This window comes from Indicator indicator, chromosome 20, assembly GCF_027791375.1.
Source record: "Indicator indicator isolate 239-I01 chromosome 20, UM_Iind_1.1, whole genome shotgun sequence".
NCBI lineage: Eukaryota > Metazoa > Chordata > Aves > Piciformes > Indicatoridae > Indicator > Indicator indicator.
This window is the reverse complement of record NC_072029.1, coordinates 17181051-17205970: the sequence shown is the minus strand read 5'-3', so window position 1 is coordinate 17205970 and position 24920 is coordinate 17181051. Positions and strand designations below refer to the sequence as shown.

The following is a 24920-nucleotide window of genomic DNA, read 5'->3' as shown; positions in this document are numbered from 1 at the left end:
GCAAACACAGAGCCCATCTGCAAGGGGTGAGCTGGGACTGCAGCGCTCTGACACCTGGCTCCCATGTGCTCATCTACACTTGTTAAGGGATGGTGAGCATCATGTATGTGAGCTGTATGGCCTTTTGTGCCTCTCTCTCTCTCCCAAAGTCCCACCTTTATCAAGTCTATGTTTGTGTAGGAAAGCCCTGAAAGCTAACAGAAGGGCCTTTGAAAGAGGGGAGCAGGAGCACTCCTCCCCTACCACTGAGCACTGATCACCATGGACACACTGGATAGATTACAGGGGAGCTTCTGGGAGAATATGGGACACCAAATCCTGCTGCTTTACTACCAGCTACTTCTGCCTTCTCAAAATGTATGTGCAATGATACATTACCTTGTCATGGAAAGCTGTGATCAGCCAGAGCTCCGTCTCTAGGTTTGTCCCTCTTTTCTCCGCTGCGATAAATTGCAAAAGGTTTTCATGCTTCATGCCAGGAGTATTGAAAATCTCCCTCTCACTCTGCCAAGATTGCTTATCCTAAAGCAGGGAGAAATGCACCATCAAAGATCACGCTTCCCCTTAAAGCAAACAGCTCCTTCAGCTTAGTCAGAGCTGCTCACAGTCCTCTTAATATCATCCTCCAGCTTTTGGATGTGATGTATCCCTTCAAAATGACATTGTTTTCCTGAAGAGTAGATACTGGGGAAAGACTGGAAGTTGCTGTTCTCAAGTCTCCGTTCTTCAAAACTATCTTCAGCTATTCCTAAAGCACATGTGAGGAGGGGGAGGAACCCAAACTCAATCTCACTGAGAAATACCGTTTGTCAAGATTTCCTAAGGATGCTTGCAAGAATAAAGCCTGTGCACACAGCAGACAGATCTGCACTCTGGCTGTAATTGTTACAACTGCAAAATCTAATCAAGGCTCTATTGAATATTTACTACTAGGTCACAGCTGGCTTGGACCGAAGATGTGCAAATCTCCTTTAGCAACGCTATGACAACAAATATGGGGTGAAAAATTCACAGAGGAGATGGTAGAGGAGCACAAAGATGTTTCAGTTATTCTTTCATTTGCCTTTTGATTGCTTTACTCTTCCCATCTGCAATTCCTAGACAGTTGTCAAGAGTGTTCAAAGGTTTCCTAGAGCAAAAGACATGATCTGACAGAAACGCTGCAGTGCAATTAGCTTTCACAGCACCAGGGCTGTGATTTGTGAGCTGTAAACTGTTTGCTAGGTTTGGGTCTGGATTTACAATCTACCCAGGCACAACACACAAAGCCAGGGCTTTGGTCCTTTGTGTGCACTTTGGGCATCACACCTGCAGGTTACCTTACTGGACTTTATCAACACAGACATTTGCAGAGAAGTTAAAATACCCTGTAGATTTCAAAATGTGCTTGTTTTTGCCCTTCTTGCAACAACTACTACCACAGGAAGCATTTAGTAATGAGATAACATGAAGAAAAGTAGAGGAAGTCACAGTCCTTGAACTTTTCCCCCCAGAAGAAGAATCCAAATACTCTTAATAATATGCTCTTAAAACACCTCCACAGGCACTTAGAGCATCTCAGCACTGGTGAGGAAGCCCAGCAAGCGATAACCTAATGCAAAGCCCTTCTCACCTGAATAGGGAAGATTTTCACTGCTACATAGTCATTCATCAGCTGAGCCTTCCACACACAGCCAAAACGTCCCCTTGCCTTGATCTCCAGGAGCTGAAGAGGCTTTAGGCCAACTAGGGGAGAAGGAGGTGGTGGGCCAGGGTCCTGCACAGGAAAAAAACATGGTCACCAGCTGAAGATAGACTGTAAAACAAAGGGAGGGGAGAAATGGAGAGACTGCATATGGGGAAAGAGGCATAAAGAAGTGACATTTTATTTAATACAAATTATTTAGATGTACTGTTTGCAGCAAGAGCAGCCCCAAATTCCTTATTTTGCTTTGCAGGGTATTGGTGTAGAACAGATATAACTACCTATGCCTCCAAGTGTCACTTTGTGTCCAACTATTGCTTGCCATCCTCTAGCAAAACCTGAATTCTCCTGTATTTTCAAAGCAAAGGCTATTTTAGACTGTAAAACACAGATGACCTGAAGACTACCTCCTGCCAAAAGTAGGAACTTTTCGACCTTTGTGATCCAACAGCCAACTGCACCTAAAACCTCCCACTCCTTCCTTAGGTGTGTTTCACATAACCCTAGCAATGGGCAGTAAACAGGTCTGTCAGCATCATAAAGATCATATCTGTTTAAACTCTGCATTTGTTCAGGAGAACAGTGCAACCAGGCAGGATGTATGGGGTTGGATCCCTGTTCTGTCTGCTTTCAGATGGAAAATATTCTCAGTATGGGCTGTAATGGGTAGAAGAGAGAGGGAATGGTAGCTGGTCAGCTCTTCAGAAGAAACCAGAAGGCTCAGGGCACAGCAGAGCCAACAAGGACCAGTTCTCAGTGGCTTTGGGCCATGAGGATGACCTCCTGTATGCATTCTCTGATGGCTCATAAAAACTAAGCTTCAACAGGGAAAGCATCTCCCCTTCACCCCATAAAGCTACTAGGAACTTTATCACCTCTCTGATCTCTGGTCTTCTGGAAAGTTAGCTGAAATCAGGCAACAGGTTTGAGAGTTTAGGGTCAGGGTAGCCACCATTCAGGGCTGTGTTAACTCCATCCATTAGGAATCTCACAGGCAGTAATAACCCTGTCTAAAGCCATCAAACCCACCCGCCTCACAGGGAATGCCATCACCATGATGGAGGCCAATTGTATCATCAACTTCAACAAAGATAAAGAAAAGTTAGGCCACCTGAAAAGAGTGAAGGAAAAGTGAACATACAGAGAGCAGCCTCACTGCTTTTGTATGGTCCAAATAAAGGGGAGTGACTCCTCACCTCATTAATGTCGACGTGCCCGTAAGGAGGCTTGCGGTGCCGATACATCCAGAAGGCCAGGAGGATGGCCATGGAGAGGACAGCAATGGGGAGCAGTGAGTACACCAGGATGTTGAGCAGGGAGGGTGTTGGTGGTGGTGGCTCATATATGACTGCAAAAAAAACCAAACCAAACCAAAACAGAGAGAAGGGTAAACAAGGGAAAGGACCCTTCAGGCATGCAACAGCACTGTCAGCTACTTGTCCAAATGCATCCAAACCTTTCTCCTCCAAAGCTGACAATGCTTAGTGGCATGTCCCATCACATTCGACAGTTTACTCTTTTCCATATGGGTATCACTAATGGAGTTACAATGGTCCAAACCACACTTTGCAAGTTGAGTCTCCATCTGACCTTTACTTAAGATGGGTATTTCTTGCTGGGATACATAAAAGTAGACAATTTCCTTCTCTTAACCCTTCCGAATATATTAAGCAGGCATGAAATCCCTTGCAGCGTTGCTTTGCCTTTTACAGTGATTGACAAGATGTCAGGTTTTAGTAAAATGCTGCTGGAGCCACAATCAAATGCACTATTCCCACAGTAGTTCTTGTTCCAAATTACATCAGTGCAGTTGAGACACAAACAATGGGAATACTAAATGGAGCCATGTTGCTATGTTGGAGACAGGGAAGGAAAAAATAGCAAGACTTGCCAAATTAAACAAAAAACTGTGAGAGAAAGAATATTTGCTACTAGGTTGCTAGGGGTACATTAATAACAAGAGATAATAAACCCCATGTAAACAATTAAAAACCTAACAGGAAAGCCCAGGAAAATCTGATAATGGTCTACTGGATGATCTCAGTAAATGCAGGGAGTCGATAGCAAAAGAAACCATCCTAGGGAGAAGATCCACTTGCTTTAATAATTTTTATTGAATGACACTTTAGCAAGCATACAGCTAAAAGAATCATCATTTTTCTATTAGCCTCTGAAGAAGGATGTGCTATTACTTTCCTTCTTTGAAGCATATCCACAAACTCTTAAAGCTGACACAAACACCTATTCCCTCTCAATCTCCAGATCACCAAATTAGCAATCAAATGCAAAAATCTCAGATGCTCAAGGTATTTGGAGACCTATGCCCTATGAAAATTAATGAAGAAGGTACCAAATACCTTTTAACAATTTGAGCCTTGATTCGTGCTCTATAAATCATTCTCTGCTCTCTTTCCCTTGAGTGGGATTTAGTTTTGTAATACCCCACTCTGAACTCCTGCCTTAAAGAAAACCTGACCCTTACTCATGGTATCCGATGTTCCCACAGAGGAAAACAATCTTCAAAAGTTGTTCTTAAATAATGGTAGCAGAAGGATTTCTGAACTTTGTAACCAAAATGGTACTTTATGTCCTGTTGGATGTAGTTTTCTGCTCAATATCCAAGGACTCAAGGTCGTCACAAAGTAGGTCTAGAGGAAGAGACAACAAATCCCCATCCACCCCATCACTCACCTTCTGGGCCGGTGACTTCAGGCAAATGCGTAAATTTCTCATTGCAATAGTTGCCCTCACAGCAGCAGAAAAACACTTGAGGATTTTCTTCTGTGGCTACACACTCCTGCCTGCATCAGAGAAGGACGGACATGGCAGTGAAGGGAAGAGAAAAAACATCAGCCAATTCTTGCCTCTTGCCTTGGGATCTGACCTGCCACGAACCGTCTTCTCCCCACATGCCTTCTCCTGCTGCTGTACTGCATAAATTGGCAGTCTCCAATAACACAAAACAACTTGGCACTCAAATACCCCAGTGGATAGCAAAGACCCTTAAAAAGACCATAAAGGAAACAAATGCTTCCATATGTACTGAAGGCATTAGATGGTCAGTAATAAATAACAGCCATCACCACTAACTAAATGAGAAGCAGAAAAACAATGAAGGCATGTGTCCTTCTCTGGACAGTGTCTTTCCTACTGCCTGTATGTTTGCTGTCAGGGGAGAGGAGAATTTGATCATGTAATTAAAGATCATACCATGAAGCACATATGATGAGGGCTGAGCTAAGACTGCACCCACAGCCTTGAGCATCACTAACTCTATACACTAGAAGGGCACCAGACACCAGCAGCAACAGTTCTGCTGCAAGCTGTAGGGAGGCTGCAGGGTTTGGTTCTCCTTGTTGTGGTGGGGTTGTTTTGTTTGTTTTTACTGTTTTGGGGATCTTTTTCTAAAGTTTAATTTTCAAGTGCAATCTCCTTTTCCTTTAAAAACGTCTTCCTGCACAAAAGCCTTTAAGAAAATCAGGCTGCAGCTCTCAGGCTTTTTTATTTGCCTGTTATGCAGGCAGTGCTACAGTGTTCTCAGCACTGAGGTTTCCTTGCACACTGTGCAAGGTCTTAGGGTACTTCCATGGATCAGCCCAACTCCAGTTCCACACATCCTCCCTCTCCCACAGATCAATGCCAAAAGCGATGTGCACTGATTTTTGCAGCGCTCTAGCAGTCATTTCTTTCTCTTTCTTAAATGCCTACTTCCTTTCCCTGTCGCCTTTTGGTACGTTACCCTCTGCTTTTAGTTATTAGGGCTGCAGAGCTGCTCTCCGCAGAGAACTGTATCAAACTATTTCCTGAAGCCCAGCTAAATTATATGCATAACTTCCTTCCTTCGACCACTCAGAGGAAGTAGCAAAACAATCATATGTGTTTGACATTATTACTCATTTATGAACCCATGCCAAGCCTCCCTTTCTGTGATATCACTGACATACTGCCACAAGAAGAATGGAAAGGGCTCTCTTCAGTCGTAACATAGGGCAGTTTCCATGCTTTATCCCTCTTGAGGGAAATGTCTCCTGCAAGGTCTCAGCTGGGAAGCACTTGGGCTTGTTTTTCAGACTTTTATTTTTTTTAAACTTCAAAGACAAAAAGCCGCTATTTGACTTATTCAAATGAACAAAGATGTTTCAACAAGTTAAGCAATGTTTCCAGATGCTTTTTGGTGAAAATCAGATAACGAGCCGTTTGGATTGAACGGCATCAGTATTGGAGTCTTCAATAGAAAACACATCCTTTGCTAAATCTGTTGGTTAAGAAATCAAGCTAATGAGTGAAAACAGCCTGCTCCACATCTGCAATTCATTATCCTTGTCTTTGAGTTGGTGTGTGCTCAGGGCAGCCATCCAGGTACACATGACATGTTATACTTAGCAAATATTACAAATGAGGCAGTGGGAGAGAATGACACATTCTTCTATGGCAGCAAGGCCACATTCTGTAGTGCTTCATGTGCTCTTCAAGGCAACCTGAACACAACCTCTTTGGTGGGGCTGTGTAAATAAATGAAGAGCACCCAACACAATTTTTAAACACTACCTTTTCCCTATAACCTTCAAGTACACATGCCACGTTCTTGTTTCCTTAAGATAAAAAAGAGAGTTTGAAGCCATCACCCTCAACATCTCAACCCTTGCACTCCTGAATTTTTCACCTTCCAGAGACTAGGAGGCAGCATTTGGCATGTACCAGCATGTGCTGCCTGTGCTTCAAGAGGAACTACAGCTTGGCAGAATAGGACTGTGGCCTGCATCCAGGGGACACTTTTGAAAAATATAGGTACAGGTGAATCTCTCATGGCTGCACCCAGGAGATGAGCATCCAAAGGTGCTGAAGAGAGACAGAAAAGGGTGTCATGCATTGTCGACTGAAAAAAAAAAAATCCATCCTTTTAGCCATTTTTCCCATCATGGGATGCAACACTACCTTCATGAAAGACTGCTGAGGGCACTCGAGGGACAAAACCAAAAAGACTGCATTTAAACAGCCTTTATTTAATTAAAGCTAACCTTTCTTTCAAATGCTGCTTTCAACACTTACACTGTTGGTTAATTCTCAGAAGATCTTTTAGCTTTGCCCTGGAACTGCAGCTTTGAAGAATCAAGCTGAAGGATAATGGATGCTCAACCCCAGGGCTGCAAAAAGGCCTGTGAGGAGCCCTGGAAACTTTTTACCATTACAACAGAGCAATATATTATGACAAAGTTTAAGAACCACTACATCCCCACATAGAGACACTCAGTGACAATACAAGTGTCACTGTATATAAGAGCAGACACTGAAAGGAGAAATCTGTTTACAGTAAACACTTCTGCTTGGAAGTAGGAAACTAGAGTGACCTTCTGTTCTCAGAAAGAGCAGCATTAAGATGACTAATGGGCCAAGGAGGATTGATTTATTGGGAAATAAAAATTTAACTATATATAGAGCTTGGCTACACAACTGGCAGGGGAATAGGTGTGGTGGGAAAGTAACCCCAGAGCTAATAATAGAATGAAGATGAGGAACAACTCACAGTTGGGATAAGCTCAAGCAATCGACACAAAAGCAGGGACAGTGTACAGTGCTGAAGGGAGAACACTCTCAAGCCACAGGACAAATCTAGTCCCAGCTTATGCGCCCCAGCTCAGGGTTTGATGTCCTGTAACTTCTGTAATGGGAAGCTACAAAAATGCACAAAAATGAGATCAACCTACATTAGTGTTGTATCCAGGGAAATCCTTGAATTTTATGTTCTGCTCATCCTCATTGAAGTAGCTGGGTTTGGGTTGTTTGAATGATTGTTATGTGTGGGTTTTCTTTTTTAAACAGAAACACTGAGTCTAGAACTCCTGAACGCTGTCCTTTTAAGCTGTGACACTTCAGAGGGCTATTTTTCTTCAGTTGTACTTCTTTTCCCCTCTGCAGAATTGCATCAAAGGAAATGGGAAAAGACCAGTTTATTTTCCTAGCTATTTAATGAGGCTGGAGCCTTTGTACTACAAAACCTCGCTCCTTTTCAGCTTGCTACAGGCGATGACACACGAGCATGTGTATTGCTTTTGCTGCCCCGTCTCTTAACTCAGATAAGAACAGTGAAACACTCTGCAACCTCACAAATGTCGGAATATCTCAACCTCTAACCACCCCCAGATATCTGTGATTTTCTAGAGAGCTCCAAGTGATTCCAAGTTTTCCTTTGTATCGCCAAATGCTCTTGGAAGAACATACTGCTCTTCATTTGATAGCACAGGACACGTTTTTCAACACATGCCAGAACTATCAAAGCTTTGCTAAGGAAAAGAAAAATAATAATAACACAACCACCACGACAACAACAACAAAAACCCTAAAAAGTGTATTTTGCAGCTTCTATATAGAAAAATCAAGGCAGACAAGTGACAATTCTGAGAGCTGCTTTAGTAAGAGAAATAATTACAGGGGATGAATGGGCCAATTGACTTGGATTTGCTTTCTTTTCCTCGATGCAAAAATCATGAGCCTTTGCACTTCGAGGAACAACTAAACCTGTGTTCAAACAAAAAAAAAATCAGTTAGGTTATTACCTGTCATAACAGTTGAAGTCATCTAACCAGCAGCCCTTCTTCACCAGCTCAATGGAGCCCGAGTTGTTCCTCCAGGAGGCGTAGCAGTGGAGCCGCTTATCCTTCTCCCCCTCGCAGCGCTCCACGCCGCTCTGGTTGGTCTTCTCCAACTCCCAGTTGGCATTGTAGTAAATGCATTCTCTTGTCTCAGCCTCCCCATGGCCTGGTCCTGAAGCAAAAAATCAAACCCCAAGGATGCTCAAGCGAAATGTGAAACGGATCCCAAGAGACACATCTCCATGTGGTTATGCTTTCCTGGGAGCTGGGCAACTCATTGGTGTGAGCTTCGGCATGGTGTGGAAGGTTACTCTCTCTTAGAGAGGTCAGGTTTGCCTTGGCTCACAACAAGAGCTCATGGTGAAGTCAAGAGGCCAGCTGAGACACCCTTCCTGGTCTCCTTTGGCCAGTGCTTCAAAACCAGGATCCTAATAGGGGTATGTACAAAGCAACCTATACTCTGTATTTTCTAATCACAAAACCCCTGTTTAGGAAAGACAGTCTCCCAGGGTGCTACTTGTCACTGCGGGGATGTCACACAATGGAGTTACCCTCCACTATTTTGGGAAACATCACCTGAAAATAAATGGTTTCTTATACGAGTAGGATGCAACTGAGAACAAATAACATGCATCCCACAGAGGAGGGCCAGATGAGTTGCCTATGGTTTACTTTCATCCCAGTTCAGGAATATTTGGACAAGTCTCTATGTGACAAATGCCATGTTTTTAGCTGTGGTTGACAGAGCTCATGTGGACTTTCCATGCAAGGAAGATTTTCATCAGAAAACCACTCTGTTCCCCAAACAACTCTGGCCACCACAAACAAAGGAATCTCCTTAGCCTGTAGGTCTTTCATACTTATACCAAAGAACCAAGCAGTTTCTACTTCCCCAAATTCAACAATTTCCTTATAGCACAGAACTGAAGCACAGATCACACCTAATAGAAATGGAGTCAAGTAAGGTGACGTGCAGGTGACATGTTCTATCCTAAGCCTCCTTCATTTGGCTCCGTCCTCTCTTCATTTGGAAATATTCTGCTTTGTGGCATCTTAAGGATTAGTTTAAAATGAGCATAAGAATTAAACTAACATGTAACACAAGCACACAACCAGGAAAGGTACCATGAAACTCGTCATTTCATCAATCCTGAGCTGCCCTGCAGCCATCTCTCCTTGGGATTACCCAACCTAAGGTAAGGTCAGACCTGGCTGTTATTTTGATGGATTGCAATTATGGAAAATGTAGGTATCCCAATAAAATGTGTTGACAACTGGTAGAAAACACAAATGGGTCCCACAGGATGGTGAAATGAAAGTGCTGTGCTCCCAGAATAGCCAGACCTTTGAAAAGCGCTGAACTAAGTTGTTGCCTGGAAAATTCTGCAGTGTTTTGATGACTCTATCTTCTCCAAAGACCATGAAACTTTGAACGTTGAGATTAAGACAGTAAGGGCCATATCTGGTCTATCTAAATGCAACCCTGCCTGTGATTCCCACTCAACATGGCAAACCAGCCACTTCTGACAAGTACCTACAATTGTGGTGATGCAATTCAGTCTTCATAAGATACTGAGCAGTCTTATAGCTGGCAGAGAAAACACCAAGCCTGGTCACAGGCACCAGCTCCAGGCCCAGATGACTTTCTGTAGCTTCACTGTTTCCATACCGGAACACCCATCCATTACTGATGTAAGCACCCTCACAGTGCCCTGCTGGAGATGATACAATATGCAAAGATTAAACAATTTGTCCCAAGTGAGCAGGATGCTGGGGGGAGCCTGACCTGCCTTTCCACAGCCTGCAGCTTCTTAAGTTGCCAAGTTTCCAAGCTGTTACTTGGTGGCAGGATTCACCTCCAACTTCGCAGTGCATTAGAGATGGCACTTGAGCTAGACATGGCATTCCAGCTATTCATTGTAGCCTGATCTGCTGTGAGGAATCAACCTTCTGCTGTCAGCAGGCATCAAGCAAGCAGTGCAGATGACCTGGCATGAAGCAGTTGAACTTCAAGAAGGTTGTAGGAGAAACCACGGTTTCTGCACAAGCTAGAGATGATGTGTCCAACCTGCTTCTGATATTAAAACCTGGACCCAGTAATGGGTAATTTTCATGGTACAAAGCAAATTCATCAGACTAGAAAGTTGAAGAGGTGTTCAGTCCTTCTGTTTTTTTTGGAAAGAATGTTTAATCTGCATTGTGAGAGAGACTGCAAGGGAGGAGGGGTACAAGAAAGTGATGAAGCTGACTTGTGAAAGCGGAAATTGTATTCAAAGCACACATGAACAAGAGCTCAATTTCAATAGCACCTGCAGGTTTTATCGGCACTTGCAAAGCTCCATTTGAGTTTTCCTCTGACAAGTTGCTTACTATAATAAAAACAACCTACCAATATCCCTCAACACAGAACAGTGTCAATATTGACACTGCTTGTTAGAGCTTTGATATTTGTTCTCTTGATACTCCCATCGTGCTTTGTTAGGGCAGATTAAGCATTTTTCCTAAATACTGGTTATATCAGCAAGAAAGGGAAGGAGCATTGTTTTGTGTGCAGGGAGGGTGGCATTTCTCATTTACCTTAGCTGCATTGTAATACTTACACATAGCTTCCAGCTGCTACCTGACAGCTAACACTCACTATCACCTTCTGGCCCAGTTCTCAAAATACATTTTTGTGGTTTCATTTCCATCATCCCAAACTGAATTCCCAGATGAAAATTTCCTCTCCCTTGCCAATGCCATCTCCCAGAAAGCAAGAAGATTTAATGAACCATTTGCCTGGGAAACAGCCCCAAAATCTAATCCTGGCTCAGCCACCTTCATCTGTAACCTCAAGCAATACTGTGCAGCCTATGTTTTCCCCCACATGCAATGAAGGCCAATGCAATGCACAAAGCTGCTGTGAGATTTGATGTTTCCACTGTGCTTTGAAAAGGGAAGGTTAAAAAGATGTGAAGCAGGAGCTGTATCAGCTCTGGGACCAGCAAACTGAGGCTGCTAAATCCTGTGCTGAGCCCAAGCTCCCTTCCCCCAAGACAGTTGTCTTTTCTGGAACAAGTTTCAGCTGAAGACTAAGATCTGCTTGCAAACAGACAAACCCAACTCTGCAAACAGCAATCATGCCAGGAAAAAGGCCTTTTGCAGTTTTTTCCTTAGTGTCAAAGTTTAGATTACTTGAATAAAAACATGTATAAAGTTTTGGATAACTAAATATCTATGAATGTTTCCCTTAAAGCAGCTCCTAAGGATGGTTGCATTAAGGAGACACATTAAAAACCTGCATGTTTGCCACCTGCTTTCAGATCTTTTTTTTAAAGCCATTTGGGAAGGATCCTCATCCTGCTGGGTGCCCAGAACTGCAAGAAACCCTTCCCTTTGTGCCCAAGACAGTCTCAGCAGGAAGAGGCACAGTTCCAGTACTGGGTGTTAATTTACCTGCTGGTTCAGCTCATCAAGAAACACTCACACCTTGCTCTGTAATGGATCATGCAGAGACCAAAGTTTGTAGCTAAATGCTCTGCACTGGCTGCATTAAAACAGTCAAGCGAATAGAGGAAGGGGGAATTGAAAGAGGGGTTTGTCCCTTTGAGGAAGAATAGTGGTGAGTAAGGGGAGGAAATCTGAGCTCTGCTTCTGCTTTTCCAGGAAGCCATGTGGTTTTTCCTGCCTCCTCTTCCCTCTTTGGGCAATAGGCATGGAAGGGTCCATTTCCCGAGGGTCACTGGAGATGTGTGCAGAAAGCCAAGCTGGGCGCTTCCGCAGAGCAGCACACAGCAACCCTGTCCTGCTTCTCATTTCAAGTTGCTGAAAAATCAGAGGGTACTGCCCCAAAACGGCCACAGGAAGCATCTGTCGTCTTCCATTGGACACAGCTCATACATTAGCACGTCAAGGGTCGGGTCGGACTTCAGTGGGCTTCTCCTCAATGCCCAGCAACATAACCTGACTCAATAGGGGTGCTGAACCAAACTTGATCAGTCAGAAGAAAGGATAGGATTAATTCTGGTCACAAAAAGGCTTTCCTGAAGCAAAAGCATTTGGATGCAATCACAAACCACAGCCTGAGATGGACTGAAGGGGCTGTGTCCTTCAGGTCCTGCCCTCCCCCTTCCTACTTGCCATCTCCTTCATGGCAGCATTAGTATGTGGTAGGAAAAGTTCCTGACCTCCTTCATTTGGGGGCATTGCCTGGTAAAGACACCCTTGTCACGCAGGGTAGAAAATATAGCAGGGAACTGCTTAACTTTTGGCAGGAAGTCAACACACAATAAGATACAAAACATTTGCTAAGGAAGTGTTTGAAGATTGCTGGTGGAATTTGGTTAAATTCATTGGGTTCCCATTCCCCTCCCACCTAGCCCTATGCCACCAGACACAAAGCAGATGTTGGAAAAAATCTGTTCCCTACCCAGCAGAGACATTATATAAAGACAAGAGGTACAAATGCAGGTGGGATGGGCTGGCCCTGTCACACATGCATTTTGCAAGGGGAGATGTTTCTGTAAGAAGCTACCACTGGCAGAAACACTTTGCTGCATAGGCAGCACTTTGGAGAAAGCACTGGGCAAGCAAAGCAGAGGCATACACACTGGACAGGAGCACAGCATCTCCAGCAGCACAGCTTGCTGTAAGGACCAGTCCCCTCCATGGAAAAGAGCTTCATGTCAACAGCTGGGCAAAAACGATAAACGTTTTAATACCATGACCCAAAACCAGTCACCTACTGAAATAAGGTCTGAAATCCTGCCTTAAACTGCAGTCAAAGGAAGAATTAGGCTTTGCAGGAGCAGATGGGTTTCTGACATCACACTGGATCCACCCGGCACTTTGGGGATAATACAGAGTGGCTTCTCTCAATACCTTCCTTGAACAAAAGCCACACACAAACACCTTTACTCTAAAAATAACTCTCAATGTATCATGAAGGCAGAGGGCTACCCACCAACGCCCATTTTTGGGGTGGAAGTCAACTTTTTGACCTCAGTCCTGAGAAACTATCATTACACCAATTCCCTAGGGTCAGTTTTCTGCTCCAGATGACTGAAGCATCACTAGAATTTTGCCAAACAAGACCCTCAGCACCTACCTGAGGCACATAATGATGGGAAGAGCAGTTGAAACACTGTGTAATGCAGGAAGACCTCTCTCCTCTACTTGAGAGTTGCAAGGCACAGAGGGAGCTCATTAAAAAGGGTCCTCTTGAACTGAAGGACTTCAGCCTGCTGAGGCATGGGACCTTGCTGCTGATCTGAGACTAAACTCTGCTCTCCTAATTTGGAGCTGCTGACAGATCACTGCAGCTCCATCATTATCCAACAGCTGCTAAATTACAGCCAAGATCCAGTGTACCAACTCCAGGTCTAGGTGTTACCAGTTGCTGGGCTCCTAACTCATAATTAGATACAGAGGGAATATCTTCCCCAAGGCTGAAAGCTGCTATAAATCTCAGCTCTTTATCTCTGCCTGTCCCCTCTTTAAAAACCTAAAGTGAAAGTATATATGAAAAGATGGGAAGTGTCAAAATAGTCTGCATAAACACTGAGTGATTTCCCAGACAGTCTGTTTGCCTAACTGTCAAAACCACCGAGCTTTATACATGAAACTGTGTATGCAACTGAAGATATTTGCAAACACTTAGTTATGTCCCTATATAGCTATTTGTACATGTAATTTTATAATACAAAATGACAGAGATTGTACACTGAATTGGGGTAATTGCCCTCTAATTTGGAGGGTAATTGCATGTAGCAATTAAGCAACTGCGGATGCATTCTTGCATGTGTGAGTCTGGAAGTCGGGCCCTTTGTTTGAGGTTTGGGGTTGTTTTCAAGAGCTATCCCTCAAACCGTGGCATGGTTGAGCAGAGCTGGGAAAGAAGAGGCTGCTGGGCACTCACCTTGCAGAGCAGCATCTGCTGGGATCAGCCTCCCTGTGCCAGCTCAAGCCTGCCCCTTCCCATTGCTCAACACCTGTGGGGGAATGCTCAAACAGCCACCTCCCAACCCAGGGCTGCATTTTGGCACATCCTTCAGTGGAGGGACCACAATCTAAGCACGTGTAGAGCACACTGGGAAGCACTGGTGGGGAGAGAAAGGCAGGGAAAGAGGATAACTGCCCCTCAACTCCCCCTCTCCCAGTCACCTGCCCAGAAGTTAGGTGCAGAACTGTGAATTCAAATATTTGTTAGCATTTTGGATGCCAAAAATCAAGCCAGAGGAAGGCTTGGAACTGGGAAAGTTTGGGAAATATTGCTCTGAAGAGACCACCCAGTTGCATCTCTACAGAGCTGATAATGAATCTGCAATTAGCAAGTCTTGCTCCAGCACTTATTCCCCAAGCAGGGTGATTTCATTCCTGCTGTACTTAAATAATAAGGTCTAAATACGTTTTTAGGCAAAGCATCAAACCGGCGATGACATCTGCGGTTAAGCACAACTGTACATGAGGATTTAAAGACTCCTTGCTTGTATTGCCTGTTCTTTCACAAAAGCCTTGAAAACAGCAGAGCCTCACGTAACAGAAACAAGCCCCCTTGACTCTGCAGAGCCCCTTTGTCGAGCCACATCTTCACCCCACTCTTGGAGGTCCTCAATGGCCAGCATACGCTCAGGCACAGAGTGATCACATACTGTGGGCTTGCCCCTTCCAGCTGGATGGATGCAGGGATGGGCACTGTGCTGGCTAATTGAAAAAGGGGGGGGGAAATTGGTAAATTATCAACTATTGCAAAATGTTCTGGTTCTTACACCAGATCAGGTACAACCAGGCTCATGAGAACAGCACTGAGAATAGCAAGGGCTTAATGCCAGGAGAGGACACTACTTTGAATTTTGTTTTCTGTCAATACATTTGGTATATCCCACGATAAAAGAGCACTAAGTTTTCTAGTCAATCAATGGCTGTTAATCTATTATCTCAGCATACATTGCCATGGTAACCTGCAATGATGCCATTGACAACCAGTCTCAAAAGGACAGGAGGCTTTAAGTCATTTTCTTTTAAAATTAAAAAAGGAACTTTAATATTAAGAAATACATCCTCCCTGCTCACCAGGGATGACAACTCAGGGCTTCTATATTCACACCATGACTCATGCTTCACAGCTTCCACGGACATCTGTGTAGCAATCCCCCCCCCCTATATATCTCTTTTTTAACTTGGGCTTTAGTCAGTAAAAGATAACAAGGAAATTATTCAAAAGAATTAGATCTTTATTAGAATTTCCCCCCAAACTGCCAATAAAATCTGTTTTGTAAAATATAGGGAGCATGTTTTAAGAGTCATTACTACCAGCTTGGGGAAAGGATGCAATAAAGGTTTAATTCTTCTGAATAATTTCCCTGGTATTTTAAGTCAAATAGAATGGATAGAAGAAGGATCTGGAGAAGGACATGCAACATTCCAGCTTCTTACAACTCCACAAAACCAGGCAGATTCCTGTTTTGGAAAGATGGAGCTGAGTAAGATGACAGAGTTATTTGATTTAGTGTAATACTGAGTACACATACACAGCTGATGAGATTAATCTCTTGGCCCAAAGGGGAGGATCACTCAGGAAAAGGTTTAGTAAATCATTCCTCTGGCCAGGCAGAGCAATCCAAGGAGGTTTGGCCAGGTCATGGGCTGGACTGGTGTATGGCAGAACAGAAACATTGCCAGTAGTTAATCAATTTTTGGAAGCAGTGCATTTTTGACTTGAACTTAGCTGGTCGTTTCTATATTTTATTTAAAGACAAGATCATTTTAGTTATCCATTAGAAAAATTCTATTTTGTAGCATTTCAGTTAAGGACAAAGCCAAAATGTAATTAGATTTCTCCCTTCGCATCGCTAACTGTATCTGTCTCCCCAAAAAAGGTTTTAGTTCTTTAATAAAACCATCAGGGAGATCAATCAAAAGCATTTAATGCTGTGGTGCTTCTGCAGTTCATGTTTAAATGCACTCTGGGTCACAAATGAGGCAATTTGGACAGAAGAGCTCAAACTGGATTAGTAATAACACACCAAAGAAAAGTCTTTTTTTCTTTTTCAATACAGATACACACTCCTCCACTACACCCAAGAGGATGAAAACAAAAATCAAATCATCCTCAAGAACACAAAGTGATCTAGTGAAAAAGGGCATCACCACTGCCTGCCAGCATGTGGCACAGGTTGTTGGGGAACACATGGAGCAGCTTTCTAAGATGCTGAGCTGCTGTCTACCCATGTGTCAATGCCCCCAAGGATACCAGGTTGTGCAGAGCCCCCGCGAGAAGCAGGTGAATGCTGACCACTCCTCATCAAATCACAATATTGTTTTTATTGCAAGAGACCTTTAAGATCGAGTCCAACCAGCACTGTCAGGTCAGTGCTAAACCATGTTCCTAAGCACCACATCTACACATCTTTCAAATACTTCCAGGGACGGTGACTCCACCACTTCCCTGAGCAGCCTGTTCCAACATGGACAACCCTTTCAGTGAAGAAATGTTTCCTAATATCCAACCTAACACTCCCCTAGTGCAACTTGAGGCTGTTTTCCTCCTTGATGCCCACCTCACTACAACCTCCTTTCACTCAGCTGTAGAGTGCAGGAAGGTCTCCCCTTTAGCCTCTTTTTCTGAAGGCTAAACAACCCCATGTTCCCTCAACCACTCCTCATAAGATTTGTGCTCTACAGACTTCACCAGCTTTTTGTTCTCTGGACATGCTCCAGTGCCTCAGTGTCTTTCTTGTAGTGAGGTGCCCAAAACTGCACACAGCACGAGGTGCAGTCTCACCAGTGCTGCACAGACGGAGACAATCACTGCCCCAGTCTTGCTGGCCACACTACTGCTGAGCCAAGCCTGGATACTCCTCCATCCACCCTGCTGATGAGGAGACACCTTCTGACTTCCTTTGTAATGCCACACTAAGAAAATATCTTACTCCATACCAGATTTCCATAGAGGAGAGGATGAGTTTTCCCCCAGAACACAAGTTTTCAAACAAGCATATAGTTATTGAGTTTTTTTTCCTTTTTTCCTTAAAATTGAAGTGTGCATTTACAAAACCATTAAGCTGACCATTTATTTGGCTTGCATCAGCAATGACTACCCTCTGGCATGAAAAATGGACCCTTGTGGGCTAAGCACTGTGCAAATAAGCCACTCAAGAAGGTTGTGTCTCAGTCCCCCAGACTTTGCAGCCTCAGTAAGAGAACATATTACCATTTAATGACAAGATTAAGATATTTCCAACTACACTCCTAAAAATCAAATAGAGGACAAATTTTGACCAGATGCCACAAATCACTAAAGCAAAACATGCAGCAAATTCTGCAATGACATTTAAAAGATGATCAGTTGTTCTCTCCAGTTCTCTTTGAAAGCCAGCATGAGGTCTCCAAAGAGCACAGGAGGAGGAAGCAAAATCATGTATGTTCATAAATATTTCCCCCCACACAGTGAAGTTTTGAAAAGCTTTCAAAGCACTCCAACAAAAGACATTTCCTTCCAGGCAATGAGATGAGGATAAAGGAGCATCTTCTCTGAGAGTGTAGAGACTTAAGGAACAGTGATAACCACATGGCAGTACCTCCCTCAGCTCCTTCAAGTGTGACTGCTCCACCCCACTGTCCTCATCCTCCCATGATGCTGCCACCAGCAGAAGTGCTTTTCAGAGCTCCTGATTTCTAGTGTCTTCTCCAGGGAGAGGCTGGTGTGCATCTAACACACCACAGCACACCTGGCAAGCCACAAAGAGCTTTGATACCCAAACAGCAGCACCTCATTTCGTAAGATACATGTGGTCCTCTGAGATTTATCAGCAGGGACGTTTCAAATATGCTTTAAAATGTGCTGAGTCTACTAAGATTGGGCCCCAAGTGCTTTTCTATTGATTCTGCTTGACATTTCCAAATACCACAATTCCAGATTTAATTCACTGGTAATTGGAAAAACTGTAATGCATGTAAATGGACAAGAAGATGTTGGAAGTCAAAAAGGTCAAGCATCAGGGAAGTGTGTCCCCAAGAACTAAATGATGTTTTGTTTGTCTTCTTGTCACCCTCTTCCACTTGAATAATCAAAGCTCAGAGCTGGGCAGTTTTCTCAGCAGGGTGGAGGAAGAAAGGAGACAGAAAAGCACAACCACTCTAAACTGTGGGACAATGGTTCAAAAATTACTGGTTTAACTCCATCATTGACCAAAATTCACATACACCATAGAGATGACTCAATCAGCAGACTACATGAGCAAGTAGGAAACTCAGGGAAGAATTAATTTGATAACTGCCAGTAGAAGGAAGATTCCCCTCTATCAAGAAAACAGGTTTCTAAGATTACCTTTCTGCTACTCTGTAGCTATACAGTCACTGAGTTTCTCCTTACCACACAGCAGCAAGGAGAAAAATCTTACTATATGTCTAAGTTCAAACCTCAGTTCCAATGTGCTGATGGTTGTTAGTTGGCTGATTCCACCTGGGGTCTCTACTTCATTCACCTAAGAAAACCAAACTTCTGCTTCAGAGGAACCAAGGGCTTCAGCTAGAAGAAATGCTGAGGGGACCATGGGTGAGAGCTCATTTCATAGAGCTCTGAGTAACAACAAAGCTGATGGCTGCCTTCAGCATGCTTGAGGGGTTCAGTGGATTGATGAGTAATTAAACCCTGGTGGGCAAAGACCATTCACGTGTTATACCAAACACAGTATGACAAAATTCCCATATTTCTCCATGTTGCAGAGCAAACATGCACATTTTAGCCACCAGTGCAACCTGTGTTCCCCAGAACAGGAGCAAACGCTGATGCTCTGACACCCTGGTGCATTTTAGCTTAAGAGGCAAGATTGTGATTGAAGTACAGTGTACGATCAAGCATGAGCACAATTTATAGCCAAAGTTACACTGATGAAGGACAAGCATGAGTTACCACGTCCCAGTTGGAGTTCCCTCAGTTCAGCCCACAGCAGTATGTATAAAAATGCTTGGTGACTCCTCAACACCTTTTATATTACATCCCGGATCTCCAGATCATTCAAGTTTTGCAAAAGAAACAACCACTAACTTTTAATAGCCTCTTTCCCACTATGCATTGGGATTTCAAGAGTTAACAAGATTCAGTGGAAGCATGCAAAGGCAGCCAAACCCAGCCTAAAAGAGAAGGCAGGCAGGAAGAAAAGCAACTCTCTAGCCCTTGCAATCACGCACTAGCCTCAAGCCCTCCAAAAGGAAGTAAGACATTCCTAAAATTCTTGAGAGGATGAGAAGCAAGTTGTCAGCTGGATCAGAAGTCCATTTCTCCTGTCTTTATGCTCTTAAGGACAAATCCCACGTGAGCAATTTTAAAAGCTTCTTTTACAATGGAGTTTTCTCCCAAGTGGCTACAGCCCATCTAGGACTTGTCTCATGTTTACAGGAATGTACCTTTCTCCTTTGGGCCTATTGAAAAAAGCTCCAGACAAATGACCTGAGGAAGGAATGTAGCACAATCCAATACCATCATGCAATTTCCAGTGATTGTTTCTGTTACAATAATGAAAGGCACGGAAGAAACGGCTGGATAACTGCAGGGATTCTCCAAAGTTCTAAAAGAGAGGTTGAAGAGGTATTATGTAAAGAGGGGTGTTTGCAGGGGGGTTGTGTTGGAGAATAAAGTCACCTATTAGGTTTCATCTAGATTACATGCAGTCACCAGTGTCCAGATTCCACTTTGAAATAAAAATGTTTGAGTAGATTGTCCCAGAAAGTTGAAATCCTGCCTCTTTCACAAGTAGAAAGCAATAAAATAACTGTGTCCTCTTGGACAGATCTCATCCTTCCCGCGAACTGGTTTTACAGGTCTTACCCTTCCTGGTTTTACAGCTTTGTCAAACCATAGGGAACACTAAACCACTTTGGCCCACAGTGTGCACATGGCATGGATAGGGAAGCACTTAGAACTTACCATGTCCGAGCTTTCTGGATGACAGGAGCTTAACAGCTCCACCCCAGAAAATGGGTACATTCCCTTCCAGTTCAACTTTCTATTTAGATGCCTGTTCCCATGGTGACCAGGCTCCAGTATTACATAAAACAACATAAAATAATATTTTAAGATTCAGTATAATACTCTAGACAATTCCTAACCTCAGACAGACAGGAATCTCTGAGTCCCACCTCTGATGCTGCTTCCACCCATTCAGATGCTGATACACAAGAACAAAGAGATGGAGGTGCCCTTGTTCGGGCACTTTCAGGGACACTACAACTATTTAGAGGGATTTATTACTAGAAATGCAATGAGAACCCATGAGACAAGAAGGCTTCAGGCAGACATTATTGTAGACTGTCAATGTATAAAGACACTTCCAAGAAAGACAGAAGTTCTCTACTGTAGTGACAGGACAAAGATTTACACTGAAAGAGGATAGATTTAGACTGGACGTGAAGAAGAGATTTTTAAGGATGAGGGTGGTGAGACACTGGAACTTGTTGGACAAAGAAGTTGCAGATGCCACAGTGAGTGTTCAAGGCCAGGCTGGATAAGGCTCTGAGCAACCTGATGTAGTGTAGTGGAAGGTGTCCCTAGCCCTGACAGGGGGTGGGGTGACTAGATGATCTTTAATGGTTCCTTCCAACCCAAATCATTCTGTGACTCTACAGTGGAGAGTTCGGGCTCTGAAACCAAAACAACAGTATATGGTTGTCAGCCCTGATCACAAAACTGTTGTGGTGACAAGAGGCTGTTGGATGCCTGGCAATTTTCATCCTGTTGAGTGTTAGCAACTGTGACCCAAAGCACACATCACTGCTCTGCTGCCAAAGTCACCATTCTGATTCCACCACAAGGCCTAAGTGACCCCTGACCCATCATGGTTTGGTTTCCCTGTAGAAATAAAGAGCTATCAACAGTCATTGACATCTGAAGCACTATGTAAGATCCAGATGAAGTTCTAAGTGATCATTTCATGCATCTCCTCCCTCTGCTAACCTGAGCACTCAGTGAAGAGACCTTTCCCAATATCAGAGAGCAGGTCAGACCTCAACAGAGCAAACCATTTGAAAATTTGAAGATACATTTCTTTCTCTTCCTTCTCTTCCAGATTTCAGTAAGAGGGCAACCAAGGATCAATTTGTCCTTGTTTAAACCACTTTGCCAAACATCTTTGAAATACATCTGCCTCCATAACCTGTAACATGATCATTTTAGGCTGTAGTCAAACTCTGCTGTTTCTCCTCAGGACCTTCATCAGCAGGGTGCAATAACCGCTTGTTTATCTCCAAGTGCATGAGTTGTAAGATGACAGAGGTGCCTGCAGGAACATACCCACAGAGGTCTGGCAGCTATATGGTGATGAGCAAGCTGCAGCTCCAAACACATCTCCCTGCTTCTCCCTGATCATATATACCTGGGGCACAGGTATGCAAACTACTCCCATCTCTCTCTAAAAAAAAACAAAAAAACCCAAAGCAAAACAAAAAAACCCAACAAGAACCAAAAGGTGCAGCAGAAGACATTGCTCCACACTGCTGTTAATCTGCAGGAACAGAAATGGAAGACAATACCTCCAATAAAATCCATGTTTATCTAAGTAAAATTAAAAAAAATCCAAGGCAATTTGAAAAGCTACATTGAGACAGCAGACAGCTGAGCAATAAAAACACTAAGCTACCCATGAGGTTTGAACACACAGGTCTTAGTGCTCGTCATCCAATTTTTCCTTAACTTTGGTAAGGTGTTGCAGCTATCCAAGAAGAGCTAAGAAAGCTTTTGATAACTTTTTTGGAGACCACACAACTGTACATCTGCTTCCACACCAACAAGCAGGTGACTACACCTGGCCCAGGTAAAGCTGCAGGAAGGACTGGAAGCTCTGTGATTCTGTGACAGGAAGCTCTCCACCATTTCTATCTTTCCTTTTAAGGTTGGAGCAAAGATAAGAAGACTAGAGGTGCATTTTAGCCCACCACTACATATATACGTTTCCCCTGGGTTAACACATCACAGTTGAAGCTCTTCAATATAAATACTCCAGTACAGGATTCACTTTCTTTAATACAATAACCTCAGCAGAACATAACCTATCTTTTTAACTATTCTGGAACCTCTGGTGAGCACTAAGAGATGCACTCTTCCTAATGCTGAATTAAGACTGGAGAATAATGCTACTATCAATCTCCATCTCAAAGATGGCCCCTATCTGGCAAGGGTGAGATGACTGATGGAAAGTAAGACAGCTGACGAAGTTACAAGTACAGCTAGAGGGATTTATGCTCAGAACAAACCTGGAGAAAGCAGTCCTTCACATAAAGAACAGGTGACATGAGGAGCACACCTTCTCAGAAGATGCCCCACAATGTTTTTAAAAGAATCATGTGTGCTTGCCTGTTCTGCCATTGCTTCCCAGGCACCTTTTTGCAATAGAAGGGGTCAGGCTGCTGTGCTAGAAGGGCTTTCGTTCTGATCCGGTTTGGCCATTGTCCAGTTTCTGTACTAAATGTCTTCAAACTAAAAACCATCATTTGAAAACACTTCAAATGTTGCAAGACCCAAGCAGCTACTCGTAAATCAAATGCAGTATGTTACTGACTGCAACTTCACTCTTGATTTTGATTTGACCTCTCCAGACAGCCTGCATTTCTTTTCATGTTGGGATTCAAGGAACCCAATCCCTTCGAACAACTGCCCTGAGCCCAGAAGTGCCATTTGGAGTCAACAGCTGCTGGGAAAAGGACACAACGCCTCCACAAGTTCCTCTCTCTGCCAGAGCCCATCCCCGTTCCCCTTCAAATCAAGGCTTGCAACCATTTCCCAAAGGGGAGAGATTTTGTATGGGAGTTTCATCTGTTTGTTTGTATTCTCCATCTTAATAAGTTTTTAAACATTTTGTGTAGCAAGGCTACCCCTGCCATTTAAAGAGGGAAGCATGCAGTAGTAATTATTCATTAACAACACATCATAAGTGACCTTTACACTGAAGCTGAGGAGGCTGCTGTGCCTGTCCAGCTGTATTCCAGAGGACGTGAGCCAAGAGTTTCAAAGGGAGTAAAGAGTTTCATGCAGGGTAGGCAGCCTAAGCTATCTTGAAAAGATGCCCAATTCTTGAGGGGACAAAAGATGTTTAAAATGTCTCACATTCAGTATCTACAAGCCACTGCACAGTTTTGAAAAAAACTAAGCAGAGAAGTCACCACAGTGCTCAGTCCAAGCTGGTGTCTCACAACCATCTTTGATCCAGCATAGCGAGGAATTTACATATTGTTTTCCTTGACATAAAAGGTACTTTTCCAGCATGGGGTAACCAATGGAGATTACCTATCTTGTCATGAAATCTGAACAATTCTGCTGTTTCTACTGAAAAGCAGTTCTATGATTGAATCAAAAGCATGGGCAGACCTACAGAGCTGGAGTCCCTTGTTTACAGCAGACTTTTCTAGTGGAATACAGACTACAAGTTAGTTAAGCTGTTCCAAGCCACACATCCTAGTGTAACAAAAATACAACTCCTGTCCCTGTGCCACTGGTTTTTTAGATGGAGGTAATTAAGCTTTTCTTTTTTTCCCTTGGAAGAGGACTAGTTCCACCTTTAGGTTGCCATCGCAGGCATACATGGATACATGTAGGAAGCAGAGCACCACACAGAAGTGAGAAGCAGAGCCAAGACACACACACACACACACGGTCCAGGCACCAGAATCGTTTGCACAGTAGAAATAACATGCATCACTTTACGCACGATTACATGTCCAAAAGCAAAAAGTGTTAGGAAATTTCTCTGAAGACAGCCAGGAACGTTCTGCAGGGATCGCTGACTCAAGCCCTCGATTTGGCTGTTTAGCTGATGACTGGAAAACAGCTCTGGCTGTGTTTATTCTTTAGACAAAGTCCAGCTAAAAATGCATCCAGGCTTAAATAATCTGTGTAACAATGACCTTAAAACCCCAAATACAACATTGCATTGCATGCAGGTTTCCCAACAGGATGAAGCATTGTCAGGGCTGATATCCAGCTACCCCTTTTGATGCACAGGCTCCTATCACAGTGTTTTCATCTCTGTACCACCATTACTGCTCTTGGAAGTAACACACTACTGCATTTCCATTTGCATTTCAATACGGCCCCAAGGGCTTAACATACATCTGGCCCTCACTGCAGCTAGTCTCTTCCCAAGGAGGATACTGCCTGAAGAAGCCGAGACAAAGGATGCATCGTGTCTTGAGCAACCTCATGACACAGGCTCTCGGTGAGACCGTGAGCAGAGCCTCCCACACACTAGCCCAGCAAAGCATCCCAGTTTACTCTGCAGCTCTCCACGCCAGCACTGCTTTACAAACAGCAGCAAATGTCATTATCCCAGTTATCACAGGTGGGGAGAGCCAGAGGAGGAGGCACAGCTCCAAGCCCAAGGTTATACATCGGGTCAGGAATGAGCCACTAGGAATATTTGACTCATCAATGTCAGAAGATCCCAAACTTTCCATGTTATCGAAAGAACAAAAGCTTAACACTATAAAGGGTCTGCTGAGCACAGCTTGGGAACCAGAGATCTCACATGCAGGCTTGTAGATTTATATCCAACACCTTGAGTTAAGTGCCCCTTCTCTCCTCCCCCTGTACATTCAAATGCAGCAGTGATTTTGCTCCCATCATGAACATTACACTCAGTGGGAGAGAAGGACTTAATGTATTTTTAAGACATTTATAC

The 24920-nt window shown here is 43.6% G+C and overlaps 1 protein-coding gene across 1 annotated transcript in view; it reads right to left on the bottom strand.

Annotated features, from left to right (window-relative positions):
* Window positions 1–24920, bottom strand: part of ACVR2B (activin A receptor type 2B) — a 76189-nt gene that overhangs the window by 11670 nt on the left and 39599 nt on the right. Inside the window, exons 6-10 of the mRNA XM_054390102.1 lie at window positions 8239–8446; window positions 4376–4485; window positions 2881–3032; window positions 1613–1756; window positions 379–522 (exon numbers count right to left, since the gene is read on the bottom strand). Coding sequence (XP_054246077.1) covers window positions 379–522; window positions 1613–1756; window positions 2881–3032; window positions 4376–4485; window positions 8239–8446 — 758 coding nt within the window. The remainder of the gene's footprint in view (window positions 1–378; window positions 523–1612; window positions 1757–2880; window positions 3033–4375; window positions 4486–8238; window positions 8447–24920) is intronic.